Source organism: Crassostrea angulata, chromosome 8 (assembly GCF_025612915.1).
Source record: "Crassostrea angulata isolate pt1a10 chromosome 8, ASM2561291v2, whole genome shotgun sequence".
Lineage (NCBI taxonomy): Eukaryota > Metazoa > Mollusca > Bivalvia > Ostreida > Ostreidae > Magallana > Magallana angulata.
Window position 1 is genome coordinate 31566189 of NC_069118.1, and position 16395 is coordinate 31582583.

General features: G+C 34.2%; 1 protein-coding gene across 1 annotated transcript; it reads left to right on the plus strand.

The window, feature by feature from the left end:
• The first annotated feature begins 3736 nt into the window (after nucleotides 1-3736).
• Nucleotides 3737-4529, plus strand: LOC128160078 (uncharacterized). Its single transcript, XM_052823344.1, has 2 exons — nucleotides 3737-4106; nucleotides 4312-4529. Exons 1-2 carry the CDS (start codon nucleotides 3791-3793, stop codon nucleotides 4527-4529), a joined length of 534 nt encoding a protein of 177 aa, XP_052679304.1. The 5' UTR covers nucleotides 3737-3790.
• Nucleotides 4530-16395: the final 11866 nt, after the last annotated feature.

Sequence of the window (16395 nt, forward strand, 5' to 3'; positions counted from 1 at the left end):
CTGGCACAAAATTGATTTTTTAAATACATTTTATATTAGAAACCAAACCTTTTTCAACAGCTTTTACCATTTTTAAACACCACAATATCACAAAATTAGAAGCCCAGGGGTCACACTGCTCACCTGAGCAACACTTCACAAATATGTAAAATATTGATCCCCCGTTGTGGACACATCCTACCCCTGGGTGGTCAATATTTGAACAAACATAAATCAAAACTGAATAAAGTTGTTTACACATAAGTTTCAACCGGTTTCTAGTAAAAAGATTTATTAAGATTTTCAAGATATAGAACTGTAACAGTTTGACCACCTCCTTCCCCACATCTGTGGCTCCAACCTACCCCAGGGTCATGATATGACCTAATGTTAATACAATTTGCATATAAAGTTTCTCCCTTGAAATAGGGTATAATCTACGGAAGCCCATTATAAGATAATCTTTCTTTCGTACACACTTGATTTTCCTTGGCCCAAAGGTAATCTGTGCCAAGTTGGTTGAAATTGACATAGTGATTCTGTAGGAGAAGACGTAAATTCGAACAGTTTACAACGACGACAACAACGACGATAACTACGACAAAACGAAGACAAATTTTTATCAGAAAAACTCACTTAGCGTTCGGCTCAGGTGATAAAAAATTGTATAACCTTACATATGTGTTTCCTTTGTTTCTATATGTTATCCAAGTTCTTTCTCTAATCTATCTCTAGTTTGGTAGACTATGAATGGAAAATAAAGTGCAAATATGTTATTTTTCATGGTTAATTACTTAAGAATAATTGATTACAAAACAAATGTCTTCTTGGTATTCTTTAATCATTTTGTTTCAGATATAATCGAGCAATATGAAATAATATATACAAAATACACATCGTCTGAATTCAAGAAAGATCTTTTTTGAAGACTTTGCTTCTGAAGTTTTTCTTACAATATCTATTTACCGTGTATAGAGAGCATATAATGCAGCCAATAATGCAGGTGTAAAGTGGAATAATGACCCCCGTAGAATAATGACTGGGGTCATTTCTCGACGTAGAATAATGCCACCCCCCTTGCTGTAGAATAATTGGATTTTTCTGAAAAAATTAAAACCCACGGTTTTTTCCACTCATGTTAAACATGAATAGAAATGACCCATGCTGTAAACAAGAATAGAAATGGGTTACAACGTATCCAAGATATCTGACTTCGAATCACTTCAATTTTCACTCTGTTCAGCTGACTTGGAAGTTATAAACTCTGAACTTGTAAAGAAATCGCTGTAAATAGTTTTTCATATCTGTAGCAAACACACACAAACACACTTTCATTTCCACAAATTGATTGTTAACAGTTAATTCTCTTCTCTCCTCGACATATTGCTGGAAATTACGCTGCACTTATGTATAAATCGGTTGTACTTGGCATTTTACATGAATAATTTTAAACAACATTTATATACAGTACCGATCAGACCCAACCTAACACCAGAGTAAACCCCTACTAAACCCTGGGTTTTCTTTTTGGGTTTACTTGGGGTTTACTTTGGGTTTACTTTTTGAAAATTTGGGCCCACTCGGGGTTTACTTTGGGTTTACTCGGGGTTTACTTTGAAATTGCTTTTGAGGTCAACTGTATGCACTGAAGTGTGAAGCAGACCCGTCTTTCATCTTACCATCCTAGCTACTGCCTGTAATTCCTTTCCTTTGTATATTGTAAATATGTTTTTTATGAAATCAGTCTTTTTTTTACAAATATCAAGCTGGATTGTTACCTGGCCACTCTACAGTATATCATCTCATAGAAACACATGATCATATACTTAAACGTAGATCAAGTTGTGTGATATTTTGTGATTTGTCAAAAGCATTTGATCGCGTCTGGCACGATGCTATACTTTTTAATTGTAGACGTATGGGGTCACTTGAAATACGTTTAATTAAACGGTTTAACAGTTACCTAGAACATAGGCAACAAAGAGTAATGCACCGTGATTCATTATCTTCTTTAAATATATATATATATATGAGTTGCGTCAAGCGAAAAGGGACCTTCATGACATAGAATAAATACGTCACAATAACGCTGCAAAGACTTGACGTTTCGTCTGCTTGTTTACCGGAAAAAGGTGAAGAAAACGCACAACGTTAAAGATCGTATCATATCTATATGTAATGTAAATAAAAGCGTGACCATCGATCCTGTTGTATTCAACTTTCATGGATTTACAGGTAACTTATTTATTTTCATTACATGTGCATTTATTTTATATGACACTTCATAAAAACAACATACAGGTATAGGGCCTATATGATAATTTTACGCCTATATAGTTGTCAGACGTTAACTTACTGAACATAAATCGTTAGAAGCAACATTACTCATTTCAAACAAATGCAATTCCAATAAAATAGCAAGTAATAGCTCCTTCCGTTCAGAGGATTTGACAGCAGAAATCGTGGACATTTTGCTGTCATTGAAATAATGCATGTTGATCAAGAAGTAAAGTACGCACTGTCAACACGTAATGTAACGCACTTTAGCTTAAGTAATTGTTAGCGGCATCTATAGACTTAGTCATTAATGCAATGTTTTGGTATGAAATATTTATTTTCCCTTCTTGCTAAACTAAATATATTTAATAGCGGAATAGTTTGTCATGACAACGATCATGAAATATTCCTTTCGATAGATATGTACAATATTTACTATCCTAACTTCTAAGATCCCATAACGTAGGGGTATGTGTCTTATCTCTAATGTCAGAGGTACCGGGATGGAGCCCTTGTCGCAGCGTGATGAATAGTGAAAATTTTAGCAGTGGAAGAAGTTAAGTTCCCTTTTGCAACTATTTTCTGCTTATTAATGCCGTTATCAGTTAACTGCTATGAAGATATTATTGTTTTGATACAAAGAATATATAAAAAAGGGGGGCTGTCAGTTGATTAATGGCAATCCGATGAATTATGTAAAGGGTACTATCCTAATCTAATTTTTTAATACACGAACTAAACAAACTTTTTAAAATCAACAGGCTTTAGACAACTTGATTGATGAGTACAAGTCATCTCTGCATTCAACCTACGTCACATCATGTACTGAAGCAAACAAACGCCACGTTGGTCTTACAACATTTAAGCTTCTGTGGAGAGACTGCTGTCCCCATATCAAGTATATGACTCCACGTTCCGACATCTGTCCAAAATGTGAGAATCATCGGGCCAACATATCTACAGCTGCTGGACAACAGGAAAAACAGGAGCATCTGCAGGCTTTCACTGAACATTTGTTAATGGTGGAGAAAGAGCGTCAGGTAGTTAAACATTTTGATAATATATCAACACTGTTTTTGTATTTCTCTGTAAATTTGTCTATGTTATTGTTTGACATTATTTATCCATTGCAGGTGTATAACAATGCAGTAAAGAATGCGAGAAAGGAAATGGAGCTAAATCACAATTATCTTGTCAAATTATTAAATAAACTACGAGGCTTACAAACCTGCCGCTTGTCCTCCGATCCCTCAATTTCTACTACTAGTATAAACTTAATGAAAACAGTTCATTGTACTCTTACATACATGTTTACCTCATAAGGAAAGAAAAAACTTTATTATAAAAATAAAACTTTGTTTCAAATTTACGCTGATATAATTTCCGCGATTCAGAAATCGTTGCGAACAAAGCGGAAATTGGATACACGCGGAAAAAAACCTGATATACGGTATTATTTGTCGTTTGGTATCAAACATTAATATTTTCTTTTTTTTTATGTGAAAACAAAAACAGATATGTTCTGGGATATCTGATGTGGCGAACTCTCATGGGCTTGCATCACGATATTCAGCTGTCAATGCAGGTTCCATACCATTGCCGATGTCTTGTTGATGCCGGATTTGCTAACATAAAGCGGCTGTACCACAGGACGGATGTAGATAGCCTTTCCGGTCTTGTTGAGGTGGTTAGGAAAAGCGCCAGATCAAACTCTCCCGTTACCTACATCAACGACGCTGGAGAACACAGCTGGGAGTGGTATGATTGGAAGTCGTTTACCAGCACGTTCTTCACAAATGTGAAAGGCATCCGGAAAATGCGACATTTTAGATTTTCATCATTATCACCGGGTATGTATATAGTTACATGTATGTAAAACATATAATTCCATCGGATTGACAGACTATTTATGTATCTTGAAGTTTATATATATTTCTTTTTAATCAATATCAATACAGTCAATTAAATTGTAAAAAAAAAAAATACATGTATAATGTCTGTATATTCACTGTGAGAAGAACATGTACTGAAATAAATTTATTCTTTTTTATACAGGAAAACTGTTCGTCAAAAGTCACGCCGATGACAGTGAACGAGAAATCACGCTTCTGAAATCCAGTATCAGTCCGGAAGACATAACAACAGGGTCAGTGATGCCCGACATTGTACCTCCCGGCGGGATGACCTCAGAGAGGCAACGTTATCTGTTCAGTGTTGTTCGCCCTTTTGTACGAGATCCTTTTAAGGACACTACCTGTCCAGAGGCTGAATAGTGATGAAGATGATGATAAAATGAACGGTTTTAAATGCAAACATAATGTATTGTTAGGATTCATTTAATGACATTGAAAGTGTATTTATTTTCGTTTTCCAACACGTTTGAATTTTGTTTTATTGAATACTAACATTTTAAACATTTGAAAATGTCAATTAGTTTAGTGAAATATATTTCTTCAGGACAAGAAATGCCGTTGTTTTAATTTTGATGACGTTCTAATGACATTGATATTCTATGACGTTATGCAACGTTTTTATGACGTTATCTTGCATTAGTTAGTGCATTTCAAATGCATTTTATCTAGTCTTAAACTGAGTATTTGATTAAACATTTGGCATCAAAATACTCAAAAAGACGTGCTTATTAATAAACCAGCAAAAATCCATTTTCCAAAATTTTGTCACGAAGGTCCCTTTTCGCTTGACGCAACTCATATATAAACATGTATATGCTGGTGATCCTTAAGATTCAGTTTTTTGGTCCTTTGTTGTTTCTTATTTGCGTAACTGATATTTCAGATGATATGCTTACTTTCTGTATACTTTTGCTGATGACAATAGTCTTCAGCCTAATGCAACCATTGTAAACGTTATTGAATATAATCTTAATCAAGATCTTTCAAATCTCGAAGCTTGGTCAAACAAGTTGCTTTTGAAATTCAGTCTTTAAAAAACTGAAAACAATTTATTTTAGAACTATAAATAACGCAATTATTTCTTCTCTTAGTTTTAAAGACTGCAACTTTGAGTTTGTAAACCCTCATAAGCAGTGAGGTGTCATATTCTGAGGACCTCAGCCGGACAGTATATATAAATAATCTTATAGTAAATGTGAAATAGAAATTAGGATTAATGAAAAAGCTCAAGTCCAAACTAAACTGCAATGCATTATCATTGTTGTATACCTCATTTATAATGCTATAGTTAGAACATACATCTGGTGTATATGAAGACTTTACTTCTTTTGACTGATAAATTAAAACAAAAATTGGTTGCAGCAAGAATAGTTACAGGTTTGCCGATTTTTACCATTGGATATAAGCCAAATTAACTCTATTCTTACTTTTAAAAAAAAACAAAAAAGCGTGAATACTGACAACAATGTTTTTAATAGATCAGCGGCATGTTTTTTTTCCTATGGTGATAGATATATTAACGAGCGCAGCGAGAGACGGACGAAGCCCGCCTCGCGAAGAGAGCATTAATGATGACACGTATAAATAAGAAAAGCAGTGAAAAATGAAAATTGAATCAGGGGTACTAAGGCTAAAATATGAAATTCTTCCAGCCCTGGGTGGCGCAATATTGGAAGCCATTTTGTATTTAAAAAGTTAGTTCGATCATTGATTGACTGGTACTTATCGATGCCCCCCCCCCCCCCCAACTCGATTAAAATGTTTCAAATGAAGGAAATTTAAATTTAAAGATAAAAAAAAGACAGCAGATAAGTTTCAATAATGCTTCAATCAATTGCAAGAAACACGACCAATTCTATGTATGTTTTATCAAATTTTCAGGTGGAAAATAAAAACATTAACATCAAGAAACTGATCTTTAATAAAGTATTAAATTGTATTACTGCGGTTTTTATATGAATTAAATTGATAAACAATGAAAGAAGAAATAAAAAAAAGGTCCAAATCACGTAACTCTCTTCGACTATTTACGAAGACAAAACCTGTACGTTTTACGTCTGAAACATGACGTCATAATGTAGACTGAGCACGTGACGTTTAGTTAAACTTTGGCTAATGATTTGAGAAGGCAATCAGGCGGATCCTACTGTGTGCGTTTCAAATAAATTTTGTTCTATACAAATCAAACTGCACTGTGTTAAATCTGCGCTCGGTCCAAGGGTCACGCCGTTTACATATACAGTTAAACTTCGGTATCTCGAACACCGATATCTCGAATACCACGGATATTTCGAGGTACGTCTGTGGTCCCGGTCACTTTTACTATTTAACGAGGCCTCAGATATCTTCTTAGAACTAGAAAAAATTACATATAATGACTTTGTTTGAATGTACGTGTATATAGATATACAAACATTTTTATTAGAGTACATACAACGATTGTTAAAGTATAGAGCTCGGCTGAATTAAGAAAATATCTCCAAAATCCTCCTTATCGCTAACACAAAGTTGGGACAAGACCCCAACCCATCCTCGCAAAAAGTACTGAAGTACTGACGGGAGTTGATTTTATCGATTATTATTTATCTTAAAATCAACGACATGTTATTTTGCTTGGCAAGTAGTTTATAATCTGTATTTGAAATACGCACATTTTTAAAATATGAATTCTCTGACTTTTCCGACAAGAATTTTGAGAAAAACCTCGTATGAATCATGTTGTGTAATATCTAAAAATGGAATCGATTTCATCAAACTATGTAATCTATCGGTATTCGAAATCTTTCAAAAATTGTTTGGATCCAACCAATAATGAACTCTAGTCTCGTTCAACCAGATGCTCAGCTGTCTCTGTTAAATCTCCGAGAAGTAAGAGATCCGTATACCAAGTCACGTGATAGTTTGATGATGCGACCTCGAAATACTAGTATAGACTGACTCTCTGCTTGACGGAGATGTACGAAGACAGCCGATGGTTGAACGAGACTATAGTGAACTCTGGCATAGGAATACATACGACTGCAAAAAATTTCTAAATTGTTCGTACTATTTAAAATCTGACTATTTTCAAGGTATTAATAAATAAGTTTCCTTTTTAAAAATGCTTCAGCGTACATTACATCGAATTTATCGATTATTTTCAAGAACAAAGTCTTGTCAGCGGTGTTGATTTGTGCTTAGGTCCAACCACTGTTTCAGTTTTGGTTTGCAAGAGTAACTGTACAGGAGAGTTGATTTAAAATCAACTCCCAAAAATTACACGGGGTTGGCCAGCTGGTCAATCAAATAACTGCAAAGTTATCGATAAGAATTAATATGAGACGTAATTAGCGACACCCCATTTCTTTAGAAATAAATAAAAATTCCAAAGATAAAATTAACTGTCGTGAAATTAAAAAGTGTGTATATTATATTTAAAAACATTGCATTGTTGGTAATATATAGGGAAAAGCCTATCATGCAGGTAAACATTGGCATTTTTTCAAGCAATTATTACGGGATATGAGTATGACGTCCTGAATGTCGGTTCAATACAGACTGACTTTGTGAAGTTCGTTAAAAAAAAATTTCCGGAGAGCTATTATAATAGTACGGAAGCCCATTTAGGACCTTTCAAAATATATTTTTGAATTTGATATAACGAATTCTTGAATTTGTTAAAACGAATTTAAATCGTTATAACGAATTGTTGAATCCGTTATAACGAATTAAATTTGTTATAACAAATTTTAGGAATTCGTTATATCGAATTTAATCTGTTATAACAAATTCGCTGAATTCGTTATTTCAAATTTTTAAATCTGTTTTAACAAATTAAATTTGAAATAACGAATTCTTGAATTCGTTATTTCAAAGTTTTAATTCGTAATTTCGGTTTTTTTAAATCGGTTATAACATATTTTCATCCAATTTGTAATAACAAATTTCATGTTTTCGGGAACAAATTCAACGGGGCGGACTTCATTTGTCCCATATCGGTGTACGACGAAACGGCGAAATGGTAAATGAAGTAAACTGGCGTAAAAACAAAAGTAGAGGAACATATTGTCACAGCTGTTGCTGTAACCATGGTAACAGATGTAACAATTCCAAAAGACACCTTACTTTATCGGCTTTGCTAGATTTCCTACATAGATAGAAACAAAATATTTAAGAACAATATGTAGCAATGCAAAGAACTGTTACATATGTAGCAACGCATTTTCACCAAAAATATTGTGCAGGATATACAGATATACAGGTTTCTGCGCAAAATTCCAAAAAATTGTTTAGTCAATGCTATTAATTATTGAGCATGCTGATTTATAAAAGGGTACATGCAGTCCAGCCAATGTCGAACTTATGTCATAGAATTTATTTACCAGAATTTAATGCAAAAACCGCATCGAAATCGATGCAAAAATAATGGAGTTACGCCTCTTCAAAGTTCCTATTTTTACCTCTTTTAGAAATCTAACCAAGAGAAAATGAAATTAGGCGATAACAAGGCTTCAGTGACGTCACGAGGTCAACACTAGGGAAATTTCCTTACAAAGCTATACAAAATAAATTCAATTTTACAGCAAATATGATTGATATAGGTCTGATGTTTTGACGTATCTAGTTATTTTAAGTATTGTAAATTTAGAAAGTTGTATCCGTAATTATTTTGTTACAGTCAGATTTCTTTTTAAACGATTTTGAAATTTGCTATTCTAATCGCCTTTTACCGATGAATAGGATATCTTTAAACGCTTGTATAGGCAGATTTATGTTCATTATTCATATTTATCTGGTCGGAGCGTGTTTAAATCCAATAAAGCTTGAAGGGAGTTATGATAGATTTGATATGCACGCTCCGACCGAAATTATCACCTCATAATATTCAAAGAATGATGCGTTTTTGCTTTAAATTATATTATTTCCAATTTCTACACTTGAAAACAACATTTCAAAACCACTGGGGTTTTTTTTTTTCATGCATAGCACATGTTATGTATTATTGCAGCAAATACCGTTTTTTGGTTATGCTGTAGGACACGCTTATTTTGTGTCGCTCATTTTTTATGAAATAATTGGGCCATAGGTTTCAAAATTTATTTGTAATGTTATCACAGTAAAGGACACTTGAAAAATATAAATATGATATTTTATATGACATAGCCAGGCATTATAACCAGGATGTGCGCATGCGTGAACCAACTTTCCATCGGGATTGGTATACGTTTGGGAGGAAATTCGAAAGCTTCTTGGAGAAACTAGAAACTGGGAGGAACTGATGATAGGTGCCAAAAACCAAAAAACCGCGACTTTTATATCATATAGTCATTAAAAGTGATATGAATGTAATGTACCTTTGGTTTACACTAAAAAGTTAATTAAATATTTGCGAGGACAATAAAGGCAATGTTACAGGAAAAGAATAGACACGTAGCTTCAAACGAGTGGGTAGGTGGAGGTGGCAGGGAGAGGCCTGTCCCCATGCAGTACCCCCACCTTTTCCTAGCATTTTCGGAGCATGTAAAAAATTGAAAGTGACTGGGAGGAAATAAACAGTGAAATTTAAGTTTGAGGTAAACTTAGCATTTCTATAGCTGTGTACGATTTTCGAATTTTTTAAAGACTTTTTTTTTGCATGTCAAGAATTGTTTGGCGATTCTCCCATCCCCCCCCCCCCCCCTCGGTTCACTTGTAACGATGACACCTGCCGGAACAAAATATCACGGTTTCCTAACATATACAATGTACCAGTAAAAAAGAATTGGGTTTATATATAAACCAATTTTACTGTATCTCATACAATATACCATTCACCAGGTTCTATAAACACTTATGCTTAAATTCAATATAAAAAATTCAAGGTTAGGAGGAGAGGGATAATTTATTTTGTTTTTCTTTTTTCAGGGGGAAGGTTATTGGGGAGGGGTAGGGGTGGTCAGAACACCGACCCCATGTAGCTCTATCCATAACCCCTCACCAAGGCCTGTGTGTCCATCACCAGGGTCTGTATACCCATCACCAGGGTCTGTATACCCATCACCAGGGTCAGAGTACATATCACCAGGGTCAGAGTAAGTACTACCAGAGTCGGTGTACGTGTCAACAGGGAACCAGATTCAGTATACCTATCACCAGTACACCAGAGTCTCAATACTTATCCCGAGGGTCAATGTGTCTTTGTGCTCATCACCAGGGTCTGATTACCCATAGCCAGAAATCCACGTACCATCACCAGGGTCTATATGCCTATCACCGGGGTCTGTATACTAGTATTAATAGGGCCAGAGTGCACATCACTAGCGTCTGCATACCCATATCCAGTATACCCACCACCGGGTAAGATTACCTATAACCAAGGTTAGTGTACCCAATTACAAGAGTGTGTACATGTATACGCGTAACCAGAGCCAGTATACCCACCACCTGGGTCTCAATACCTATAACAATATAGGTTTTGAGACCCTGGTAATGGGCAGACCCTGGTGATACGAACACCGACCTTGGTGATATGCATTAAGACCCTGATGATGGGTTCTAATGACTTGGTGATGGGCACACAGACCCTGGGGATACGTACACTGACCCTGGTAATAGATATAGACATCCTGATAATCGTAATATTGACCAAGGTTATGGGTATACAGACCCTGGTGATACGAACACTGACCTTAGTGATACATACACTGACCCTGATGATACGTACACTGACCAAGGCTTTTTGTATGCAGACCAAGATGATGGGCACGCAGACCCTGGGGATACGTACACTGACCCTGGTAATAGATATAGACATCCTGATAATCGTAATACTGACCCAGGTTATGGGTATACAGATCCTGGTGATACAAACACTGACCCTAGTGATACATACACTATGCTATTAAAACATTTGAAAATCCTAATCCGTGGGGGTATCGGGAAAGGCGTACCTTTAACTTCAATTCTACAGTTTATTTCCTCCCTTTCATTTCAGTTTTTACCTGGTCCCATAAATATTAGGGGGGGGACTCTTTAATAATTCACCTTTTATATGTTAATTTAAGAAAAATATTTGCTGCGGAAAAGCGTGTGCTGAAGGGGGTAGTTTAGCTCGTCCCCCTGCCCCTGCTCCGCTCAGCGCCCCCTCCCCTGTTGTTTTCCTGTAACATTGCTCTTTTTTGTTCTCTCAAATACTAATATTTATACAACATTTCGGTGTAAATCTAATCTACACAACATTCCTATCTCTTTTAATGAACATTATAATGTAAATTTCAAATTTTCCTTTACGTTTTTAAATTGCGCGAATATCAGTTCGAAGTTCCTCCAAACAGCTTTCGAATTTCCTCCCAAATGTTTACCGAAAAGTCGGTACACGCATGCGTACATCAATGTTATAGTGCCTGGTTGTACTTTATAAAATCAAAGTACTGAAGAACTGATGGGATTTGATTTTATCGATTATTATTTATTTTAAAATCAATGATATGTTATTTTGCATGGCAAGTACTTTCCTGTATGTATTTGAATTACGCACATTTTTAATAATATGAGTTCTTCCACAGGAATTTCGTGAAAACCCAATATGAATCATGTTGTATAATATTCAAAGATCTATTCTATCAAACTACGTATCAGTAATCGGAATAGTTATGAGAAATTGTATGGGTCCAAGCAAAACTGAACTCTCAGCTGTATCCGTCAATCACCGACAAGCAAGAGAGACTCTCTGCTTGTCGGAGATTTACGGAGACAGCCGAGCGTCTGGTTGAGCGAGCACTGGCGTAGAAATATATAAAATGTACGACTTCAAAAATTATATAAATTGTTCGTACCATTTAAAATATAACTATTTACAAGGTATCTATAAATAAGTTTCCTTGAAAAACAATGCTTAAGAACTCATTTCATCAAATTTATCGATTAGAACGAAATGTTGTCAGCAATGTTGATTTGTACTTAGGTCGAAACACTGTTTCACTTTCGGTTTGCCTGGGTAACTGCATACATGTAGGAGAGTTGATTAAAATCAACTCCCAAAAATAGCCTATTCTATACATGCTCTGGTGGAAAGTTGGTTCATGCATGCGCACATCCTGGTTATAATGCCTAGCTACATCATATAAAATATTATATTTATATTTTTAAGTGTCCTTTACTGTGATAACCCTATAGTGGCATAGATCTGCCACCACTGGTCAGATAATTATATTAACTTCTCATATGATAATGTCGACTTGTCAGATATTTATGTCAACTTGTCAGCTCTTTATGTTGACTTGTCAGAAAATAACCATAGTGACTAGAAACTCAATATTTTGATGTCAAGGCGTGTTAGTGCCACAAACTGCCATTTACTTGTCATCAAAATATCATATAAGTCGACATATATAATTGACAAGTTTACATAATCATCTGACAAGTCGACATAAAGATCTGACAAGTTAACATAATTATCTGACAGAAAAAAATAATACGGTCACTAGTTTAAAGAAAATTATCATTCATAGTGTAAGTCGACTTGTCAGATAGTGATGTTGTTTTGTCAGATGTTTTGTCGTCCTGTCAAAAAATTATGTCGACTTGTCTGATAATTATGTCGACTTGTCAAATAATTATGTCGACTTGTCAAATAATTATGTCGACTTGTCAGATCCTTATGTCGACTTGTCAGAAAATATTTTTTTCAAATGGATGGCACAAAGTGGGAATTGAAAGGTTAAAGTGTTGAATTCTTAAACACGTGAATAAGTGACAAGTCGACTTAAAGAACTGACAAGTTAACATAATTATCTGACAAGTCGACATCAAGATCTGACAAGTCGACATAATTATCTGACAAGTGGTGGCAGATCTATGCCACCATATAACTTAGCCCAATAATTTCATAAAAAACGAGCGACACAAAATGGGTGTGTCATACAGCATAACCGAAAAAGAGTATTAGCTGCGCTGTGTAATAATACATAGCATGTGTATTCATTAAAAAAAACAGTGGTTTTAGAATGTTGTTTTAAAGTGTAGAAATTGGAAATAATATAAATATAAGTATTAAAGTAATAAGGAATCATTCTTTGAATATTATGAGTTGATAATTTCGGTCAGAGCATGGTCATATCTATCATAAATCCCGTCGAGCTTTATTTGATTTGAACACGCCCCGACCAAAATCACCTGAGACTAGTAATACTCAAAGAATGATTCCTTATTCTTAAATCAATTTTATTCCAGACCGGTATCTTTTTTTAAGTATGGCGTAATCTCACGGTTTGGTGATGTAATAAGATGAAAAATGCAGACATATGTAAATAAATCAGCATGCTCATTGATTGATAGCATTAATTAAACAAATGTTTTGAATTTTGCACAGAAACCCGTCGAAACAAATCTGTATGTATTGTATTTTTGGTGAAACTGCATTGCTACATATTGTTCTTAAATATTTTGTTTCTATCTATGTAGGAATTCTAGCAAAGCTGATAAAGTAATGTGTCTTTTGGAATTGTTACATCTGTTACCATGGTTACATTTACTTCATTTAATACCATTTCGCCGTTTAACGCCGATCAATTGATCGGCGCATTTCGTCGTACGCCGATATGGGAAAATTGAAGTCCGCCCCGTTTAATTTGTTCCCCAAAACATAAATATTTGTTACCACAAATTGTGTGAAAATATGTTACATCCTGGTTATAATGCCTGGCTATGTCATATAAAATATCATATTTATATTTTTCAAGTGTCCTTTACTGTGATAACATTACAAATAAATTTTGAAACCTATGGCCCAATTATTTCATAAAAAATGAGCGACACAAAATAAGCGTGTCCTACAGCATAACCAAAAAACGGTATTTGCTGCAATAATACATAACATGTGCTATGCATGAAAAAAAAAAACCCCAGTGGTTTTGAAATGTTGTTTTCAAGTGTAGAAATTGGAAATAATATAATTTAAAGCAAAAACGCATCATTCTTTGAATATTATGAGGTGATAATTTCGGTCGGAGCGTGCATATCAAATCTATCATAACTCCCTTCAAGCTTTATTGGATTTAAACACGCTCCGACCAGATAAATATGAATAATGAACATAAATCTGCCTATACAAGCGTTTAAAGATATCCTATTCATCGGTAAAAGGCGATTAGAATAGCAAATTTCAAAATCGTTTAAAAAGAAATCTGACTGTAACAAAATAATTACGGATACAACTTTCTAAATTTACAATACTTAAAATAACTAGATACGTCAAAACATCAGACCTATATCAATCATATTTGCTGTAAAATTGAATTTATTTTGTATAGCTTTGTAAGGAAATTTCCCTAGTGTTGACCTCGTGACGTCACTGAAGCCTTGTTATCGCCTAATTTCATTTTCTCTTGGTTAGATTTCTAAAAGAGGTAAAAATAGGAACTTTGAAGAGGCGTAACTCCATTATTTTTGCATCGATTTCGATGCGGTTTTTGCATTAAATTCTGGTAAATAAATTCTATGACATAAGTTCGACATTGGCTGGACTGCATGTACCCTTTTATAAATCAGCATGCTCAATAATTAATAGCATTGACTAAACAATTTTTTGGAATTTTGCGCAGAAACCTGTATATCTGTATATCCTGCACAATATTTTTGGTGAAAATGCGTTGCTACATATGTAACAGTTCTTTGCATTGCTACATATTGTTCTTAAATATTTTGTTTCTATCTATGTAGGAAATCTAGCAAAGCCGATAAAGTAAGGTGTCTTTTGGAATTGTTACATCTGTTACCATGGTTACAGCAACAGCTGTGACAATATGTTCCTCTACTTTTGTTTTTACGCCAGTTTACTTCATTTACCATTTCGCCGTTTCGTCGTACACCGATATGGGACAAATGAAGTCCGCCCCGTTGAATTTGTTCCCGAAAACATGAAATTTGTTATTACAAATTGGATGAAAATATGTTATAACCGATTTAAAAAAACCGAAATTACGAATTAAAACTTTGAAATAACGAATTCAAGAATTCGTTATTTCAAATTTAATTTGTTAAAACAGATTTTGAAATTAGAAATAACGAATTATGTGAATTTGTTATAACAGATTAAATTTGTTATAACGAATTCCTAAAATTTGTTATAACAAATTTAATTCGTTATAACGGATTCAACAATTCGTTATAACGATTTAAATTCGTTTTAACAAATTTAAGAATTCGTTATATCAAATTCAAAAATATTTTTTGATAGGTCCTAAATGGGCTTCCGTATTACGGAGCTTCCAGCCACGTATGAACATGAACTGTTTACCATAAAGCAGCTACTTAATTTTGTAAAAGTAAAACTATCGTCAATACAGTATATATTTTAAAATATTTTATGATTAAAACTCAGTTCATATACAATCAAATTCATTTGACCCACTCCGTTCCTTACTTTCCGAAATCCAATTTCCGAAGAAAACACATAACTACAAAAACATAAACATAATAGTATACCCCTACTATTTCTTCAAAACCTTTCAATTTTGAACAAAACTTGGTGCTTTATTTAATGATTATAAAACCTCTTTTTATTAATAGCAGTTTTAGATTGTTTAATATTCATCTTTCACTTGCACAGCAAAATCATTTTGATATTTTAAAAAAGTATATTTAATACATATAATTATAGTTGCATACAATTTTCCGCAAAAATTTACCAAATCTATGCAGGTCGTTAATTTTAACTAATTAAAAAAAAATGATTATAAGAGGAAAGCTGTCGATGTGACAGCAAACCGGGTTTTCTTTTGTGTGAACAGTATTCAGAATCCATTTGTCAATCCTAAATTGATAAATACTACCTATCCAAAGAAACGGGATACTCTATATGCAATGTTTTTGCCAAAAAAATGACGAAGTTCAGCAGCTGATATTTTCAAAAATTATCAGAAATCAAAATCCTAACAATTTGCATACCTATGATATATGTGTAATTGATTTGCAAAGAACAATTACATATGTACTCAATCGTATCTTGAAAACTGTACGAGGTGTTATCGGTACAATAAGGGTACTTTTTTGGCAGCCACTCGCCCGCCCCGCCATTTTCAATATTTCAATAATCGGAAAACCCGGTTAAAAATTCTCTCTCAAAAGTCTTAGAATTCAGAAGCAATGGAGCTACAGACTGTACATGGGACCACACGGCAGTATCCGAACCCCATGCCGCCAAAAATGTATTTAACCCCTTATGAAATTTCTTGATCCGTCTCATTTCTAGAAAAGAGTACTTATATTT

What these genes read in the sequence shown, in the direction of transcription:
- LOC128160078 (XM_052823344.1), top strand. Translation starts at nt 3,791, where the DNA reads ATGTGGCGAACTCTCATGGGCTTGCATCACGATATTCAGCTGTCAATG. An exon ending in ATTTTCATCATTATCACCGG is followed by an intron (nt 4,107 to 4,311) that starts GTATGTATATAG and finishes TTTTTTATACAG; the next exon opens with GAAAACTGTTCGTCAAAAGT.